General features: G+C 44.3%; 1 protein-coding gene across 10 annotated transcripts in view; it reads left to right on the top strand.

Moving 5' to 3' along the window:
* ZNF592 (zinc finger protein 592) overlaps positions 1–18,061 on the top strand; it is a 31,959-nt gene that overhangs the window by 828 nt on the left and 13,070 nt on the right. For 6 of the 10 annotated variants that reach the window (XR_014934480.1, XR_014934479.1, XM_085516045.1 and 3 more), the window contains exons 2-4: positions 64–175; positions 3,698–6,045; positions 14,447–14,625. Coding sequence is in view for 7 of the 10 variants with exons in the window: in XM_085516045.1 (XP_085372171.1) it covers positions 3,706–6,045; positions 14,447–14,625 (2,519 nt within the window). In the remaining 3 variants the exon portion in view is untranslated. The remainder of the gene's footprint in view (positions 1–63; positions 176–3,697; positions 6,046–14,446; positions 14,626–18,061) is intronic. The other 4 variants (XR_014934481.1, XM_085516046.1, XM_085516043.1 and 1 more) reach the window with 1 other exon arrangement.

Raw genomic sequence — 18,061 nt, 5'->3', positions numbered from 1 at the left:
TGCGTTCTTTCTTCTTAAGGCGCCCAACCTTGGTGTAATTGCAGTTTCGTGCTCTCCTATTAGGTGGCAATCTTGAACTTCCTCCTCGAGCAGTATGTTACACACTGGTGTCAAGTCTGTAGAGGAGCTGCTGCAGATCTCCCAAAGCCCACAGGAATAGCACTGCGAGCAGAAGGTCTGTACTACGTGGGACTCTGGGCTTATGGAGCGGTCAAGCTTTTATATTGTGTACTGACTGGGAGAGCTCCTTTAGAGCAGCACTGCAGGGAAGGACTTGGTGATTCTTTTGGATGAAAAGCCGCACATGAGGCAGCAGTGTCCATTTGGGGCCTGGAAAGCCAACAGCATCCTGTGCTGCACCAACAGAGGGCTGGCAGCGGGCAGGGAGGACACTGCCCCCTCTGCTCTGCCCTCACTGTGCCCAGACCTGGGGTCCCAGCACAGGAAGGGTGTGGAGCTGCTGGAGCGGGGCCAGAGGAGGGCACGGAGATGCTCCGAGGGCTGCAGCACCTCTGTATGGAGACGGGCTGAGGAGCTGGGGGTGTTCAGCCTGGAGAAGAGAAGGCTGCAGGGAGACCTCAGTGCGGCCTGCCAGTATATATAGGGAGATTATAAGCAGGAGAGAAATCAGCTTTTTACAGTAGGTAGTGTTAGGACAGGGGGGAATAGAGGGGAGATGTAGATAAGATGCCAGGGGAAGTTTTTCTCTGAGAGGGCAATGAGGCCTTGGCACAGGCTGCCCTGAGAGGCTGTAGATGCCTCAGCCTCTGAGGTGCTCAAGGCCAGGTTGGTTGGGCATCCTGATCTGGTGCTTGATCTAGTGATTTGCAACCCTCCCTACAGCAGGGTGGATAGGACTAGGTGATCTTTGAGGTCCTCCCTCCAATCCAAACTGTTCTCTGAAGCTTGGCTGAAGCAGAAGGCATTGGGCTTTGCCATGACACCCAGAGCAAGTTTGCAGGTTTCTGTGATGGTGTGAGGACCTGTAGGTTCTCTGCCTCCTGAAGAAATGTACTGTTTTGAGGTTGCACCATGAAATATATGTACTTTCTTCTGTGAGTCCCCCATCACTGCTTGCTTTAGTGATCTGTCCCGTTCGTTGCCTTGTGAGTCTTGGAGCACATCCATGTCTTTTATAGGCGAATAGAGAGAGAAAGCTGGCTTCTGAGCTTTGTTGTTAAGGCAAGTCTTTAGCAATGGAAGGATGGAGTAAGGATAGGAGACCTCACTTCCTGCTTTCCACGCAAGCCAGTTTGTGGAAGGTTTGGGCAGAATTTCTTCAGTGTACTTTTTCTGTTCTCTATCTAAGAGAAGTCTTAGACAAAGTAGTCTCTTAATGGGCTTTAAAAATGCCATGCAAAGCCTGAAAATGCAGTTTCTTCCAAGAAAACCTTATTTTGTAATGCTGCAGATACGTCAGATTTGTTTTGTCTTGTGTTTTAACATACTAATTCATCCAGAGATGTGGTTAGGTATGTGCGGGTGAGAAGGGAAAGGTCAAAAGTCATTGGCAAGCTGATTTTGTTTTTTCAGCATATGAAACTTGGGTGTTCCTGGTTACAGAATGAAATGTCTTCCTCACATAGGGATGTGTGTGCCAGAAATCTCAGCAGCTGAGCGATGCCCAGCTCTTGCCCAACTCACACGTATTCCCACCCAAAGGAAAGGGAAGTTTCAGATCCATTCTCTTTGCCAACTGCAATAACATGTGCTGTTTCTAAACTCATTATCAACTGCTGATGATTGGAAGCACATGGATAATCTTCTGGGTTTCAGGGACTTAACTGAAAGCACAGTTGCCCTACCTTGCTGCAGGGTGTGACTTGTAAATTGCTGCAGAGCCCTCTATGGACATTCATATTTGTGGTTTAATTTAAGAATGAGAACAAGTTTAAGCTAAACCACAGCGAGCCACTCTTAAGCCAAGTAAATCTCCGTAGAGTGTTTTGGAGTGGATTAACCTAAGCAACACCTCCAAGGCTTGTCTGTAGGCATGGTTGAGCTAATGCTCTAGGACCAGCATGCCTTCGTGTTCTGTGCTGTAGTGATTTCTCCTGTTCTAGAAATTGTTCCCAGCACTCACAGCCTGCCCGGTAGAATTACGTTTTGTTTGGTTTCCAAGTGCTGTTTGACAAATGTTATTTGTGACTGAGTTTATTTAAAAAAAAAAAGAAAAAAAAAGTTTGAAATCAGTGACTTCCAGCCTTTTGGAAAGGTATCAACAGCTGCTTTTCTCCAGGCCCTGCTTTCTGCCTGTACCTCTGCTCCCAGCTCTTCCCCTTCTTTTGGGTTCTTGCCCAACCCCTCCATCTCCCACACTTGCTGCTGGCTTTGGTGGTGCTGATGCAGCACAAATCAAGTGAGTGTGGCAGGAGTTGCTATGCCCGTGGGTGCTCCTTGGCTTTTTTCTTCCCTGTATACATCAGCTCATACAAACGTGGTTTTAAAATGAAATGTCTTAAAATAATAACTTATTAAATGTTCAGGAAGTCTATATATTGCACCAATATTTTGGTTAGGTGTGCATACAAATTCAGCATTCCTTACAGTAATGTTCAAGTGATTCTTTGCTGTCAGTCTTCATCATGGATCTGCTCAGAGCTTGATTATTGTTGTCGCAGGTCTCTGTGGCCAGTGTTTAAGCTCCACTCCCTTCTGGAAGACTTGTGATGAGAGCTGTCTGCAAATGTAATTTCTTGTTATGATTTGGATAGAATCTTTTACTCTGTCTGTGGGCAGTTTTGCCCGGTGGCATCATCACCTAATTAAGGATTGCTTCCTTATTCATGTAACCCCTGCTTGGTTTACAGTGCTTTGAGCTGTAGTCTTGTTTTACTTAAATTGCCCTGGGTAGGAAGTAATCTCACCTTTCAGGCTTATTTCTTATGGGTCCCCTGTTTACTTCCTGCTTTCTTCCTCAAAGGAGGACTGAGTTCTTCACATACAACAATCTCTTGAGAAATCAGAAGTCACTGTTGCTTTCCCTTCCTTCCCTGCCCCTTCTCCCCTCACCCCCCACAAAAAAAGCCTAAGACAACCCCAAATGCAGTAATGCATTACAGAATCTTTTCTGTTGAAGTTTATGATGACAGTTGTTCTTGGAGCTGTAAGGTATGGGTGAAAGAATAGAGCCATAAGGGTGAAAGAATTTCCTCTGCATGGACTTGATGTACACGGGTTGGTGAGGTGCTACTGTCTCCCACTGCTTTGCTTGCAGCGCCTTGAACAGCTCTGGAGAGGGCAAGTTATGTTGCAGGACAGGATTTGAACAGCTCCTGTCACTTGTCACCTGCCTCTGCAACTTCAGGGTGAGGACAAGGCAGCAGTTCAAAACTAAAGCTAGTGGGAGACCCTTGATTGGGTGAAAATAGCCTGATGGCTGCAGCTTGAATTGGTACCGGCTGTTGGTGGGCCTGCAGAAGACAGAATGTGATTTTCCCCATCCCTAGCGAGCTTTCTTGCCCTGAATACCTTTGTGCTAAGGAAGCTAGACCCCACAGAACTGGTATCTTTGTGTGTAAACAGTCAGTCTTGGAGCAGCTGAAATGGAAGCTGAAGTGTCTGCAGCAGATGTCCCTGCATGTGTTAATGTTTTGGGTACTTGTGGTTTTTATGATTGACTTACTTGCATCAGCACCTTACAAAGTTTGTCCTTGAGAGAAATATACCTGACAAAGTATTTTGCTTTTAATTGTAGCTTTCATCATGGGGGACATGAAAACCCCAGACTTTGATGACCTCTTGGCTGCTTTTGACATCCCTGATCCTACTAGCCTTGATGCCAAGGAGACCATTCCATCAACTGGGGAGGAGAACGAGAATCACCTGAAGTCATCAGGAATCTGCATAGATGAGAACGTGTCCTTATCCCACTCCTTGCCCCCTTCTGATGCTCCTGTTGTGAGTGTTATTGTGAAGAACACAAGTCGCCAGGAGTCCTTTGAGGCAGAAAAGGAGGGGAATCACCTCGGGACTGGACTGCTACACAATGGGTTTCGTGGGTCTGATCTGCCATCAGAGGCTCATGCTTTGGTGCATAATTATGGGAAGTTTGAGTCGACTTTTATTAATGGTGATAGCTCAAGAAGTTACTCTGAAAAACTGGACCAGTCCAAGTCAGAGCCTTTGCCAACTTTTAGTCAGTTTAGCCCAATTTCCAGCCCTGAGCCAGAGGATACGTTCAAAGAGAATAGTATTGGTGATAAACCCAAACATGCCCAAACTCCATATTTTCCACCTCCTTCAATGTATATGCCAACAGGAGCTTCAGTATTGGATCACTTCAGGAAGGTACCAGAGCCTGAATTAAGCATGTTTGATCAATATTGTAAAAAGGAACAAAAGATGGAGATCCACTTCCAGCCAGAGAGCAGGCTGGAAATGGGCAGGAGAGAGCACGACAAAGCAACTGAGAGGTTTGTGGAGTCAGGCAAGGACTTGGTAGATACCAGTAGCTTCCTTGCAGAAGGCTTGGTGTTTGGAGAGCTCCCTCACAGTAATTTAGGAGATGATAAAGGGTCTGTGCCTGAGCTGAACTTGCCTTCATCAGTACCACCTCGCCAGAGGTTAAAGCCAACTCACTCAAAGTTGTCATCCTGCGTGGCTGCGTTGGTAGCTCTTCAGGCCAAAAAGGTTGCGTGCATTCCCAAAGGCGATCAGCCAAACCTTATAAAGGATCCCGGTCCTTTTAAAGATGGGATGAAGGGAAGTCCAAAAATGCCCAAGTCACCAAAGAGTCCGCGGAGCCCCTTAGAGGTAGTGAGGAAGGCCAGCAAACAGCCTGAGAGTCCTCGAAGTGTGTGCAGTGACAGCAGTGGGAAGGGCTCTCCTTCCATGGCAGCCAGCTCTCCACCAGCTATTCCCAAAGTTAGGATCAAGACTATCAAGACATCCTCTGGTGAAATTAAAAGAACTGTAACTAGAATTTTGCCAGAAAGTGATGAGTTGGGCAAGTCTTTGGAAGAATCACCTCTGGAAACTTCGTCTGCTGAAGAATTTATCAAATCCTTCCCTTCCCCTGACACTAGTGTAGTTATGGAAAGTGAGGCAAGCAAGAATTCAACCAAAAATGGGGCTGCTGTAGCTATCCAGCTGACAAACATAGTGAGCCCTTACACAGATGGCTTGAAAGCAGATCTTGCTGCAAACAACACGTCTCTTGTGTCTTTATCTCCGCTGCCAAACTGCGGTGGTGGTGCCATAAAAGTTGGTGTTGCGGGGCAGCAGCTGAACAAGAAGCAGCACCAGCAGCAGGGTATCGTGGTGCAGCCATCCAATGCGACCACCTCCTCCAGCCTCCTTCCCAAAGCTGTGCACTTGGCAAATCTCAATTTAGTTCCCCACAGTGTTGCTGCTTCTGTTACAGCAAAGACATCTGCACAGAGGCGAAATCAGCCTCAGGTGACGCAGATGTCTGTGCCGCTGGTGCATCAAGTAAAGAAAGCTGCTCCCATCATCGTGGAGGCATTCAACAAAGTGCTACACAGTGCCAATCCGGTGCCAATATATACTCCAAACCTTAGCCCTCCACCTGACACCAGTATTAGTTTACCTGCCTCTGGGTACTGTTGCCTGGAATGTGGGGATTCATTTGCCTTAGAGAAAAGCCTGACTCAACATTATAGTAGGCGAAGCGTTCATATTGAAGTTATGTGCACTCAGTGTTCAACTATGCTACTTTTTTTTAATAAGTGTAGCTTGCTTAAACATGCAAGAGATCACAAGAGCAAAGGCTTTATCATGCAGTGTTCTCAGCTGGTGATGAAACCAATTTCCTTAGACCAAATGTTTTCACCTTCTGCGAGCTCTTCAGCATCTTCTACTCCTCAGACTTTGCACTTATCCTCTCCTTCACGTAAACCCAATGCTGCTTCAGGAAACGGGGTAGGAATTTCTGCTAACACACAGCCAGCCTTGCCTCTTTACCCGGACCCACTGAGACTAATTCGTCAAGGACTTAAGTGTTTAGAATGTAACAAGCAGGCGCAGGATTATGTTGCTTTAGCCGCTCATTACCAGAGAACCTCAGAAGATAATGAGAGACTGGTAAGTTGTCATTTTAATGTTATTAGTTAAATCTCCTAAGTATAAAGATACTGTCCTCTAGGGTAAAAATAGGCATGGTAGTGGCAAGTGAGTTGGATTGCCTAAAAGAGGTGATTGTGCAAAACATTTCAGGTATGTGCAGGCCCAGGTGTATGCATCTCGAAGAGGTGTTTTAGCATTGTTTGCTTTCCTTCTTTGTTCTCTTTGCCAGCAAAAAGGGTGTCTTTTATTATGGGAATGACAGGAAAAAGGTAGCAGGGAGACAGTGGAGACCCTTGAACATAAAGGAAGTTGCTGCTAGAGATCAGAGACCCCATGAATGAGTAGTATAAGAGTACCAAGTGCTGTTCTAAGATTGGCTGGAGGAAATCTGGCACAAAAGAGTTTTCCCTTCCCTAGAACCTTCACCAAAGTCTTCATGTAACGCTTTGAACATTGGGTGCTGTTTTAAAGACTGATAAAACGCATATGGGAATAGCTGAGAGGATGGCAGCATGGTATGTGTTGTGGGAGGCTATTTTTGGTGTTTTTTCTCTCCTTTTGGTTGGTAGAGGAACGAGCTGGTGTGTTACAGTAAGAAGTGTCTGCTCATTGGCTCATGAGCACCATTGGTGGCTTCCTTGCTGCAGTGAATACTGCACTGTTACGGCTTCTATCATCTTCCCAGGCATTCCCTTGGAGGTACAAATGGATCTGGGTCCCCTCTGAAAATCCATCTGATGAATAGGAAGGGGATGCTCTTTGCTATGTACCAAGACCACTCTGCCATGGCCACTGTAGTTCTGCACCCTCCAGAGCCGCCCTTTGCTTGTTAAATGTCTACCAGGAGTATCAAGGCCATTGGCATGGGTGTACAATGGGCCTTTATCTTTCTCTTAAATTCAGCAGTGGCAAAAATAGGTTGTTGCTGAATGGTTTCTGTGGTGAAAAATGGGAAGGCTGGAAGGGATTGATGCGGTGGTGTAATCACATTTACCTTAGGCAGGCCAGGGAGCGCTGTGCTCTGTCAATACCATAACTTGTTTTTGCACTGTGATGCATTTCTAGGAAATGTCTGCAGTCTGGAATTAAATCCTTTCAGGTGAGGGAATACTGAGTGCTCCTAAGTGAGCTAAAATGTTAATCAGTCACATTAAACATTTATTTCCAGGTTTCATTGTGGGATTATCAATTTAAGAGCTCCTTGAAGAGAAAAGTCTGATTGTATTTTTAGACTAGTCTAATAATTTATTCTATAACTTAACCAAGAGAAGAGTTGAAGCCTTTTACTTCAAGTTATGTTTGCTAGATGCAGCATGATTTTTGAAGGAGTTTTCTGAATATAACCTGGGGGGGGGAGGGGGAAGAAAAAGGGAATATTAAAGCTTGCAAAGCCATCTCCTCCCTTTTTTATCTTAAATTCAAAGGTATGTTCTCACTACAGCACTGTGCTGAGTCCTTTTTCTGTGCATCTGCTCTCCTACCAAATACATGCTCCTGAAATTGGGGGGAGTCCATGCTCAGCTTTTCCGAGGTGTGAAGCACATTTCTGAGGTCACAACTTTCATTTCCTTTAGAAGAGGAGCGTTGATAGGGAGTTTCACAAACGCTTCCTTAGGCAGTCAGAGAGGTTAAGAAATATTCATGAGAAATTCTTGCCCCTCTTGCGGGTAGTGTAGAAGCAAAAACCAAAGGGTTAGCAACCTGCAGTGAGAGGCAGTAATGATTGAACTGGAGGAACAGCTTAAGCTGGCTTTGTTTCACATAGAAACTTATCCTATTTATCCATACTTAAGACTTCTCACCTTAATTGGAATTTCTTACCATGACTTGGTGAAGTACTTTGATGTATTTGTGTTTCCTCTGTCTGTTTACAGGGGAAGTAAGGTGACTGAGTTTACTGTTTGTTCCTGTCAGTGGTTTGGAACAACCTTTGTATTATCTCTCTGAATGGCCTTGGGTAAAGTCCATGTTAATGGGACTGATAACAGGTAAATGAGTTTCCTAGGTGGGGCAAAAACGGGAATGACCTCAATGTATCCCAGTTCTATTGGAAGGAGAGGTGATGGATGTGGTCTGGACAGTAGAGGAGGGAGGAGATGAGGAGCAGCTATGAGGTAGAGAGGGTGACTGTGCTTGGGAAGGTGGAGTGGAAAGACCTTTAGAGAAATAGTTGAGAGCTTTACCATAATGTTATGTTTTAGGCCTTTGGTAGTTACATTGTGTTTTCAGTGGATCAAATCAGTGGATCATCATCATTTTACCTTTTTTGGGGACTTGTAAGACTTGGAATTTTTGAGAGCTTGATGGATCTGTTTACTGCTCTGCTGTTCTTCTGCAGAATTACAAGAAATGGTATCTCAAGTTCAGTATTTGGTAGGTTGGATTTTGTTCATCAGATGCCGTGTGGCCTTTAGATATTATGTTGGTTCAGATGTTCAAAAGATGACGGCAGATGTCTCTCATAACTTCAGATCTGTTTGATCTGACTACCACAGTTTGAGAGCAAGTTTTTGGGTTTTTTTGTATATATATATATTTATATGTTAGATTATGCCAAATTAAGCTGATTCATATATATGTTCCATAATTTCTTTTTGGTGTATGTGTAGGTAAAATTTGCTGAACCAACAAGATAGGAAACAATCATGGATAGCTGAGAATATTTTACAGGAGGATTTAGATGATCATGAAGACAGAGTAGTAACAGGATGAAGCAATTGAGAATCAGGATGTTTGGTCTGAAGAAGACTCTGGATGACCAGTGTCATGCAAGGGATTTGTGTTAATCTGTAGTACCAGTTGGAGTCTCATTCACGGTCCCTGTTCAGTGTTTACCTGAAATAAACTGGAATAAGAGAAAAATGACCAAGGAAGTGGAATTATGATGTTATGAGGGGAAATTAAAGGACTTGGTAAAGACATGATAAATGATGATGGCTCTCCTTCAGCACCATATTACTCATAGTGTTAAGGTGAGGGTTGGGACTTATTTTCTTCCAGAAATCAGGTCTTCAAAAATGAAGAATTTTCTCTACTCGCAGGGATCACCAGAAGCGGCTTGTTAGCATCAGACAGCTCCTGTAGCCCATTCAGAACTGTTTTCAAACTCCAGTTGAAGAAAAAAGAAATCATGCCGCTCCTGATGTGCTCAGTATAGATTTGCTTTTCCTTACAGCAGCCTCATGCACGCTTGCTCTGTGTATTCAATGCGATGCTTAAATAGCAGAGCTTTTTTTAAACCTATGGGCTACATTGATGTGAGAATGGACTCACATCACAGAATAATGCGTGCAGCAATTCAAAGTGATTATCTTGACCATCCTAATCCATCTACTGGTAACCAGAGAAGGTTCATACGCATTGTTTTTCTTTTTGTGAGTTCACCACCCAAAATCCATTGAGGTAGCTAAGTACAAAATGTGAACTAAGGACCTCTGAATTTTCTTCCACCTTTGTGCTTTTGTTCTTTTTTTTTTTTTTTTCTTTTCTTTTTTGCCTTTTATTTGTCTAATAAGAACTTTTCACTGAGTCATGACGTATCCTGTTTATGCACCACCTACACTGTAGTTACTTAAGAAATTTTATTACTGCCTTTTTTGTTTCTCCTTCCTTCCCCCTTCTTAAATCAGTGTTTTATAATTTATTGGCTAAAACTTGCTAGAAACTAGTGAAACCACTTGCTGCAATGGTAATTCCTCAGCAGCAAAGGAACATGTAAGAAAGCAGTTATATCTCTGCTATTTATTGTTTTTCTTTTTCTCCCTTGGTGTTCATGTTTAAATTTGGAAAGCAAGAGGATTGAAAGTCAATAAAAATTCCACTGGTGCTGCGAAGCACTGCTTTTTCCATCTCCCAAACAAAAGGCAATGAATGCAATGGTTAGGTACTGATTTTTGTTTTATATTGATGTTTTTCCTCTGGTTTTTATGGAAGCAAAGGGCTGGAGGACACTATGATGAAAGCGTGTTGAGGGAAGGAAGCAGACAAAGATGAAATGGTAGGATAGGTAGGATAGGAGTGAGACTCTTTGCCCTGAGGCCAAAGCAGTGCATTGGGATGAGGAGGAGAGGTTGGGGGAGAAGAGGAAGTCTGGAAGCTGGTGTATTATCCTTCTCTACTCTGCTCTTGTGAGGCCCCATCTGGAATACTGTGTCCAGGTATGGAGCCCTCAGTACAAGAAAGACAGTGAGCTGTTGGAAAGGGTCCAGAGGAGGGCCATGAGGATGGTCAAGGGGCTGGAGCACCTCCCCTACGAGGACAGGCTGAGGGAGCTGGGCTTGTTCAGCCTGGAGAAAAGAAGGCTGTGGGGTGACCTCATTGCAGCCTTTCAGTACCTGAAGGAAACCTATAATCAGGAGGGGTGTAAACTGTATGAAAGGGCTGATAATAGTAGGACAAGGGGAAATAGTTTTAAGTTGAAAGAGGGAAGATTTAGGTTGGATGTTAGGGGGAGTTCTTTACTAAGAGGGTGGTGAGGTCCTGGAACAGGCTGCCCAGACACGTTGTGGATGCCCCGTCCTTGGAGATGTTAAAGTCACTTCTGTGATTCTGTATTCTGGCAACATAAAAAAGGCTTCCAGTGACTGGAGTCCTGTGATGGAAGGGTGAGGGCCCTTTTGGAAGGACAGGCTGGCAAGACAAAATGAAGGAGTTGTCTTTTGTGAACACATGAAAGCTCTGCCTGGTGGTGGGTTAAGATTAACAGGAAGACTGGTAGGGATGATATGGTAGTGGCTCTTTGTGGTAGGTTGATTGGAAGAATGAGCAGGCCCTGTACCAAGTGTTAGAAATAGCCTCACATTCACAGGGCCTGGGCCTTGTGAGGTACTGCAGCTACCTGAAGTCCCTGGGTAGCATCAGTGACAATCACCTGGCTCAAGAGAAAGGGGAGCTGGTGAGGAGAGGCACTCTGGATTTCATAATCATGAATGATGTGGAAATATAAAGCTTGCTGGAAGCCTTGGCTGCAGCATCTGCCAGATGGTGGAGTTCAGGATCCTGAGGGCAGAGGGAAGGGTGAAGGACAAACTTGCTGGTCTTCAGGAGAGAAGACTTAGGCCTCCTCAGGGATCTGCTTCAAAGAGTCTGGTAGGCATCTCTGCCAATAGGTGGGCAGGATGGAGGGCTATCATTAGAAGAGAGAGGGGACGTGTGCTGTGTGACCTTAGGGGTTGTAGAAGTGATTGGAAAGTAAGGATGTGAAAGCCCAGTGTCATCCAGTAAGGAGTGAATTTAGCAACTGGGAGTTCAGGTTTTGCAACACAAGAGGCACAGGAGACAGTTGGTTTGTAGTCAAAATAAATGGCGTAGAAACTGAAATTCTTGAAATTATGGCTGAGGTTGTAAGGAGTGAAGATTATAGACTGAGAAAGTCGAGAATTGATTTATTAGATGCAGCACTGTCTGTATATGGGATGCTATGCCTGGACTTGATGCATGTTCCCTTATTAAAACTTAACTGGTTTTAGGTGTCTGTTTGGATCTGTATTTTTTCTTTTAACTAATAAGTAAGTTTTTATTATTATTTTTCATCTGTAAGTTTCTGCTAGTGAAATGATACAGTTATTTAGAGAGAGCCTTGGGAAGGGATATATAGCTTAGCTATCATGAATCCTGCCGAAGAAATTCTTTGGCCAGTTCTGCTCACAATGGTCATCAAAATAATCCAAGCCGAAATAGCTGTGCAGGCATCTGGATGGCTGGTTGGCTGTAGGGTAGGACAGTGCAAGCAAAGGGTTTTGTGCCCCAAGTTCAGCTTCCAGTGGGGTGTTAATGGGGATCCTGTCGTAGCTGGATGCAGCTGAGCGAGAAAATTGGCTGTGGGCATTTCATGGTGATGCCTGCATGTGAGAAGGGAAATTGCTCTGAGTTTCTGCTCCAGTGTGCTGTGCATGGCTGGGCTGGAACTCTTCTTGTAAATGGATGTGCTGTGGCTCAGAGTCCATTCTGCAATTGTTTTAGGGCAGCAGAAGGGTCAGTGGTGTAATCTCTTTGCAGGCACTTTTCTGAGCAAAACAAAAAAGCTCCAGTCTTTGTGATTCACAAACACCTCCGTGTTCTCTGGGGTTGTGCTTCCCACTCCAGAAGGGTTGGGCTAATGTGACTTTCCATCCTTCACTCCGCTTCAGCTTCTGTTGGTTTTGTTGGCTTCCCCCCCCCCACCCTTCTGAAGAAGCTAATAAATAGAAATGGGAATAAAATGAAGTGTTCTGAAGTGGGAGAGCTTCTGAGTGTTTTCCTGTCTGTGTGAATGTGACTTCTGGAAGAAGAAAAAGCCTGAGTGTTGTGTGGCAGGCAAAGTGGAGTTACGTAAAACTTGCAGCAAATAACTCTTGATTAAAGTGTAGGTTATGGGAGCATATGAGAAACACAGACATTACACAATTCAAATCATGTCCTCGTAACGTGCTTTAGAAATAACTGACTAATGAATGTCTCAAATTGCTGCCAGACTTCTTTGAAGGATCATGGAAAACTCAGAGAAAGATAAAAATGTGACATCTGGAACCAAGTTACAACTTCTCATACAAAGCAGGAGTGTTGCAAAAGGAAGAAAAAGCCGCTCAGTCTCCAAGATGACGATGATGTTTTGGTGTTTGTTTTTAAATGTTATTAATTCCTGACATCTGATTTGCTGGATGTGATTCTGCTGAGCACTCTGATGTTCTCTCAGAAGCACAGGATCTGTTTGTGGTGGCAGCGCTCAGCAGGTGGGCTGTCACTTGGTGCATGCCATGATGGCTGCTCTTTCCTGTGTGCATCACTTGGGTTCTATAGACAAGTAAATACAACCTGCTGTTGTATTGTCTGGCTGCTTCTTTGTGCAGTTCTTAGTGGTCAGCCCCTGCTTGTAATTCAGAGGATTGGTGTTCTTTGCCCCTGTGGAGTGCTGTGTTGAGGCAGGTGTTTCTCCAGCTGCATCTTATCCTCCCTGTGTCTTGCTTTTTATTCCCAAGTTGTGTGGTTCTTGCAGAGCCTGAAGAAGTTAACAGTTGGTGTTGATGCCCCTTGCTAGCTGAAATCAAAATAGAACCAGCCTCAACAAGGTGATTTTTTTGGATCTGGTGAGAAAGTATTTCTTGCTCTGCTACAAGGGCAAAGGTGCCTTCTCCTCCTGTTTGTGCTGAGTCTGCTTTAAATACTGGGGGGGATCAAAGTTGAGAAGTCCTCTTCTGGCCATGCCAAAAAGCTTCATTTCCCAGCACAAATCAGGTAGGAAAAAATGCCATAAAAGACAACAACGACATCTCAGACTGCCCAGAATGTTAATTCCTGTTTGTAGCTCACCCTTTAACTGCTGACCAAAGTGTTCTCAAAATATTCCTTGCCTAGAAGTCCTGGGGGTGCTTTAATTTCCTATCTATGGGTTCAGATGATGGTTCACTGGTGCTGCAGTTCCTTTTTGGAATCAGGGGCTTCTCCAGCATTTGGGAAGGGCTGAGGTTGTCCTGACATCAGTGTGCGTGGTGGTCCTGCAGCAGTTTCTTCTAAGCCAGTTTCTTCTCTCCTACAGAAACTTTTTGTGCTTTAGATTCAATCTGCAACACTTCAGATCATGGCCTTCAGATTGCTTGGCAGGTTCTGAAGTTTTCTCCTTCCTCTGGAGCCTGATTTCTTAATCTCTCCTCTGCTCACAGTGAACCTTCTTGGACTTGCTGTAGCTTTGTGTTTTATTATAAATGATGTTTTCTATTATTCACAGTATTTTGGACAGTGCAGAAGAAATTCTGCAGTTCGGTTTCACACTTTGATAATCCATCATTAGCTGCTTGCTGCAGCTCGTTCTTATGGTCAAATTCGGAGCAGTGGAGTGATCTTGCTTGGATTTACTGATGGCAGAGGAGAGTTTTAGCAACTAGAGGTATCTGCTACAGCTATCCACATGTGTATACTGATGTGGTGCTGAACTTTATGTATCAAGTAAATGAGGCTTCTGCAAATCTGTACTACTGTTAAGAGCAGCCCTTCCAACAGCAAGATAAAACAGGGCACTGAAATGGAGAGAAAGCATCTTTGTAGCATTTGTAATGCCAGATTATCAAGAAGTGTCTCTAAGGACAACACTGCACATGTGGCTTGTGCTCCTCAGAGCTTGAGATTCAGTATGGTTCAGAGAAATATTGTGAAAGGCAGGAATGTGGTTTTGGGGAGAAGGCTGCCATGCATCAGTGCTGCACCGAGCTCAGCAGCATGTGTTTTGAGTTGTAGGACAGGGAGGTTCTTCTGATTGTTGGTGATTTTAATGCAGTTTGGGTGTACTTTCCATCTCAAATGTCTCATTGATAGAATGAAAGCAGTGACTGAAGGGCAGGTGGGCAGAAGAAGGAGCTGGGTGCTCCTCTAAACCTGAAAGATTCCTGGGTTGGGAAGAGTCATATAGAGAGTAACTAACTAATGCAACCTTTCTTCCATCCATCAGACATGTCAGGTGTGCCAGATGATGTTGCCCAACCAGTGCAGCTACTGCGCCCACCAGAGGATCCACGCTCACAAATCACCGTACTGCTGCCCTGAGTGTGGGGCTGTCTGCCGCTCTGCCTATTTCCAAACCCACGTCAAAGAGAACTGCCTGCATTATTCCCGCAAAGTTGGCTTCAGGTTTGTGCAAGTTAAATGCTGAAGGGGCAGGAGGGAGTGGGAAACTGGATATAGGTTTTGGAAACCTTAAATAAAAAACTGAAGAGAATGTAACACAGAATTGGTGTAGGTTTCTGTGGGATGAAGCTCGTTTGAAATGGGAAATGACTAAATGAATTTAAGGGGAGGTTTCAGAGAGTAGACATGATTTTGAGGCAGCTTTAAGTTGAAAGGTGCTGGCATTATCTCCAGGTCACAAGTGGTCCCCTTGAGATTACTGTTCACAGCCAAAAGATGGCAGATCTTGATCCTCCACATCTCTCTGAGGACTGAGTGTATGTCAGTTGTCACGAACCGAGGGATGCACTTTGTAGATTATTTTATCTCCAAACTCTTCTTATGAGCTGAGAGAAATGGGGGAAGGCTCCCAAGGCTCTGGATGTGCTGGTATCTGCACTTGTGTTGTCATTGCTGCAGCCAAACTGATTGCTTTAATAAAAGACATTATGTTTTCCCACATGCTTTTCCTCATTTTTATGTGTAGATGAAGATGATTTACTTGGGAGATGAGTGATGGACTATGTGACCTTTTATGATTCCTTAGAATTCAGCTTTTTCTTCATTTGCCATTAAATACCATGATGTATAAAGGGAATGGGCCAATTTCTGCTCTCGTAGCTGCTCTTTTAAAATGTCTGCCAATTGAGGAAGCCTGCACTGTGTGGCTTCTATTGAATTTTTCAAGGGCCGTTCCTTTCAGTCACAGAGAAAAGAGACATATCCAACTGATTCTGAATTTAATTATATACAGATAGAGTTTTGGGGTGTTTTTAATGTGGGATCTGATTAGAGGAGGCATAGCACACAACAAAGAACTAATTCTGTTTCAAATTAAATGGCTGTGATACTGTGGCTGTTTGAAAAAGGAATTAATGTTGGAGAAGGAGGAATGTTGAAAAAGAGGGATGGGAGAAGATGTCAGAAAGCAAGCCCTGGCTTTGATGCAGTTGCTTGTACTTTGCAGCATTAGTCCTTACTCTTCTGTTTCCAGCTGATGGGCTCTCAGTCTACAGCAGAGGCTGGTCCTGCTTCTTAAGTGTGTGCCCTCGCATTTTTTTTAAAGCATGATTAATTCCAGATTTATAGCATCTTTATAATGCCTCCTTAATCCTTATCAGCAATGTCAGCTTCCATCCATCCACAGATGTCTAGCAAATATTTGCTTTTTGTGCTGGGAGAATTAATGAATGTCTGAAACAAGGCAGGGTTTGAGCTTTTACCAGCTTCTCCAAAAGTTACATTTCTCTAATTTGTGTATGCTGGTGCTCATCTTTGGCAACTGAACCCACCAGGTAGGGGAGCATTGGCTGTGCCTTCTCTGTCATCCTTCCTGTCTCTGCTGCCAGTCTGGAATCAATGCAGTCGTTCAAAACAGAGGAAATAAATTCAAGTTGTAGAACCAAATCTAGATAATCCATGGCATCTGTCCTATGGTCACGTAGCAACTTTTGTTCTTTCCTTTCCTTTTCATTATTTGCAGAGCTGAAAAGCCAAGGGTTTATTTTAAATCCTGCCCAGGGTCAGCTCAGCTTTTCCTTCTCCACAGTATATCTCTGCTTTCCTTGAGTTTCTGACACATGTGTTTTGCTTTGTTTTTTGATCAGCCCTTGTTCCATCTCCTTTTCTGCTAATATCTCAGCATGTCCAATTAAGATTGGTGTAGGATTGTTTGAGTTCAGGTTTTAGTCATGGCTAGCAATTGCATTGCAGTTGAGAAGGGTCTTCTATGTTTTAACATGAAAATCAACAAGCCTGCTCGAAATGCTGTCAGGTTCCAAGTGTCACCTCCCCATCTTTCCCACTGGTCTGCACTGCTTGCTGCTGTTTGGAGAGTTCAGGAGATGGATGCTGGCAGAGGGTTAAGACAATGTCTTGTCGCCTTATCTTATCTCGCAGGATTCTTTCCAAGACTCATACAGCACCCTTCCTTGCCCTGAGGCTATCCTGGACTCTTCTCCTGCAAATTATCCCCTTGTGCTTGGATTATAGTGGGATTCACAATGTACAAAAGTTACATGGCAAGCCTCTGACATCCTCCATCCACTTTGCTCTGCTAATTAGTTTACTTTATTGAAGTTCATCTTTCTGGCCTTGAGATTCTTGATTGCAAAGTGACTTTTGTTTAAACTTCCATTAAATTAAATTAACCTGTGATCATTTGACCCTGAGTTACTAATTATTTCATCCCCTAAATATTTATGAAGTGTTTAGTGCTTGCCAAAACGGAGTGTAGTGCAGAGCTGTCTCTTGTTGATTTGAGATGTGCTTGTGGAGGAAGCCTATTGAGCATTCCTGGTTGTACCGTCTGTACCTTCCTGCCAGGATTAGGGCTTTCTCTCCCATTTATTCTTGGAGATCTATTATTCTTCCTGATAACAGAGTTCTTGGTGCAACCCTAATGGAAGTCTCTCTCCCCAGCTGACATGGCTGAGGTTCGGGCTCCATGGCAGAGCAGAATATTTTCATGTTTTCCCATGGGTGACACTGGCTGTTGTCACTGCTTCCCTCTTGAAAAGGAAGAAAAGAGCATTTCTGTGCATGTTTTGGGGGAGAGGGTTTGTCTCCTTTGGGCTGACTTTTGCCTAACGAGCTTTTGAACTATAACTTCAAAGCACAGTCTTGTTTCCTAAGCGCTGTCAGGAGGCTCGTTTGGTGGGAAGGTTAATCTAGCAAACGTCAGAGCAAAGGGAAAAACAGTCCTAAAGCTTAACTCCAGCCCCGCTGGGGGAAACCATCTCTATTCAGAGCTATTCCAATCCCAGGCCAGAGGAGCGCTGGTAAGGTAATGGAGCCTCATTTGCCCTCTCCATGCTGGTGCTTGGCTTCCCGTGAGCTCAGCTGTTGGATGTGTGTTCGGGAGAAGTATTCAAGTTAAATATAGGACAGCCTCAGTCAGATGTTGCTATCTTGGGAGAGGACTGTTGGGAAGAGAGGGGTCACCCTGGCTTTGTTTGGGGCTACAGGGAGGAATCCTTCAGCTCCACCTGCAAGCTCTTCTTCCCATCTGTTTTTATGGAGCATCCCCAGACAAACACTATCCAGGCAACACCTGTGTCTTAATAGTTTCAATGAGCATAATTGCTTTCTGTTGCTGTTTTCAGTATCTTTGCTGCTGCTGTCAGTATCGTCCTTTGCTTGGTATGGTATGGTGCAGGGTTGCTGAAAATTTCCTAGCTGAGTGTTCTTTTTTTAGTACATCTGTTATGCTGCTTGGTACTACCTGGAGACCTCTTCAGATCCCTTTATTTCAGTTCTTCACTTGCACCTCTGATAGAATTGGCTTTCAGGGGTACAAGGCAGCATTTTTGTGTAGCATATTTTGCCTTCTTCATTCTGGGCCGTTTTGGTTTCTGTAGATTTCCTTTATAGATGTGCTCCCTTGCTGATCTGGTTCTGC

The sequence above is a fragment of the Coturnix japonica genome, chromosome 14, assembly GCF_054131305.1.
Source record: "Coturnix japonica strain WE chromosome 14, WE-NBRP24, whole genome shotgun sequence".
Taxonomy (NCBI): domain Eukaryota; kingdom Metazoa; phylum Chordata; class Aves; order Galliformes; family Phasianidae; genus Coturnix; species Coturnix japonica.
Note: the sequence above shows the minus strand (reverse complement) of the source record. Positions and strands in the feature narration are given on the sequence as shown.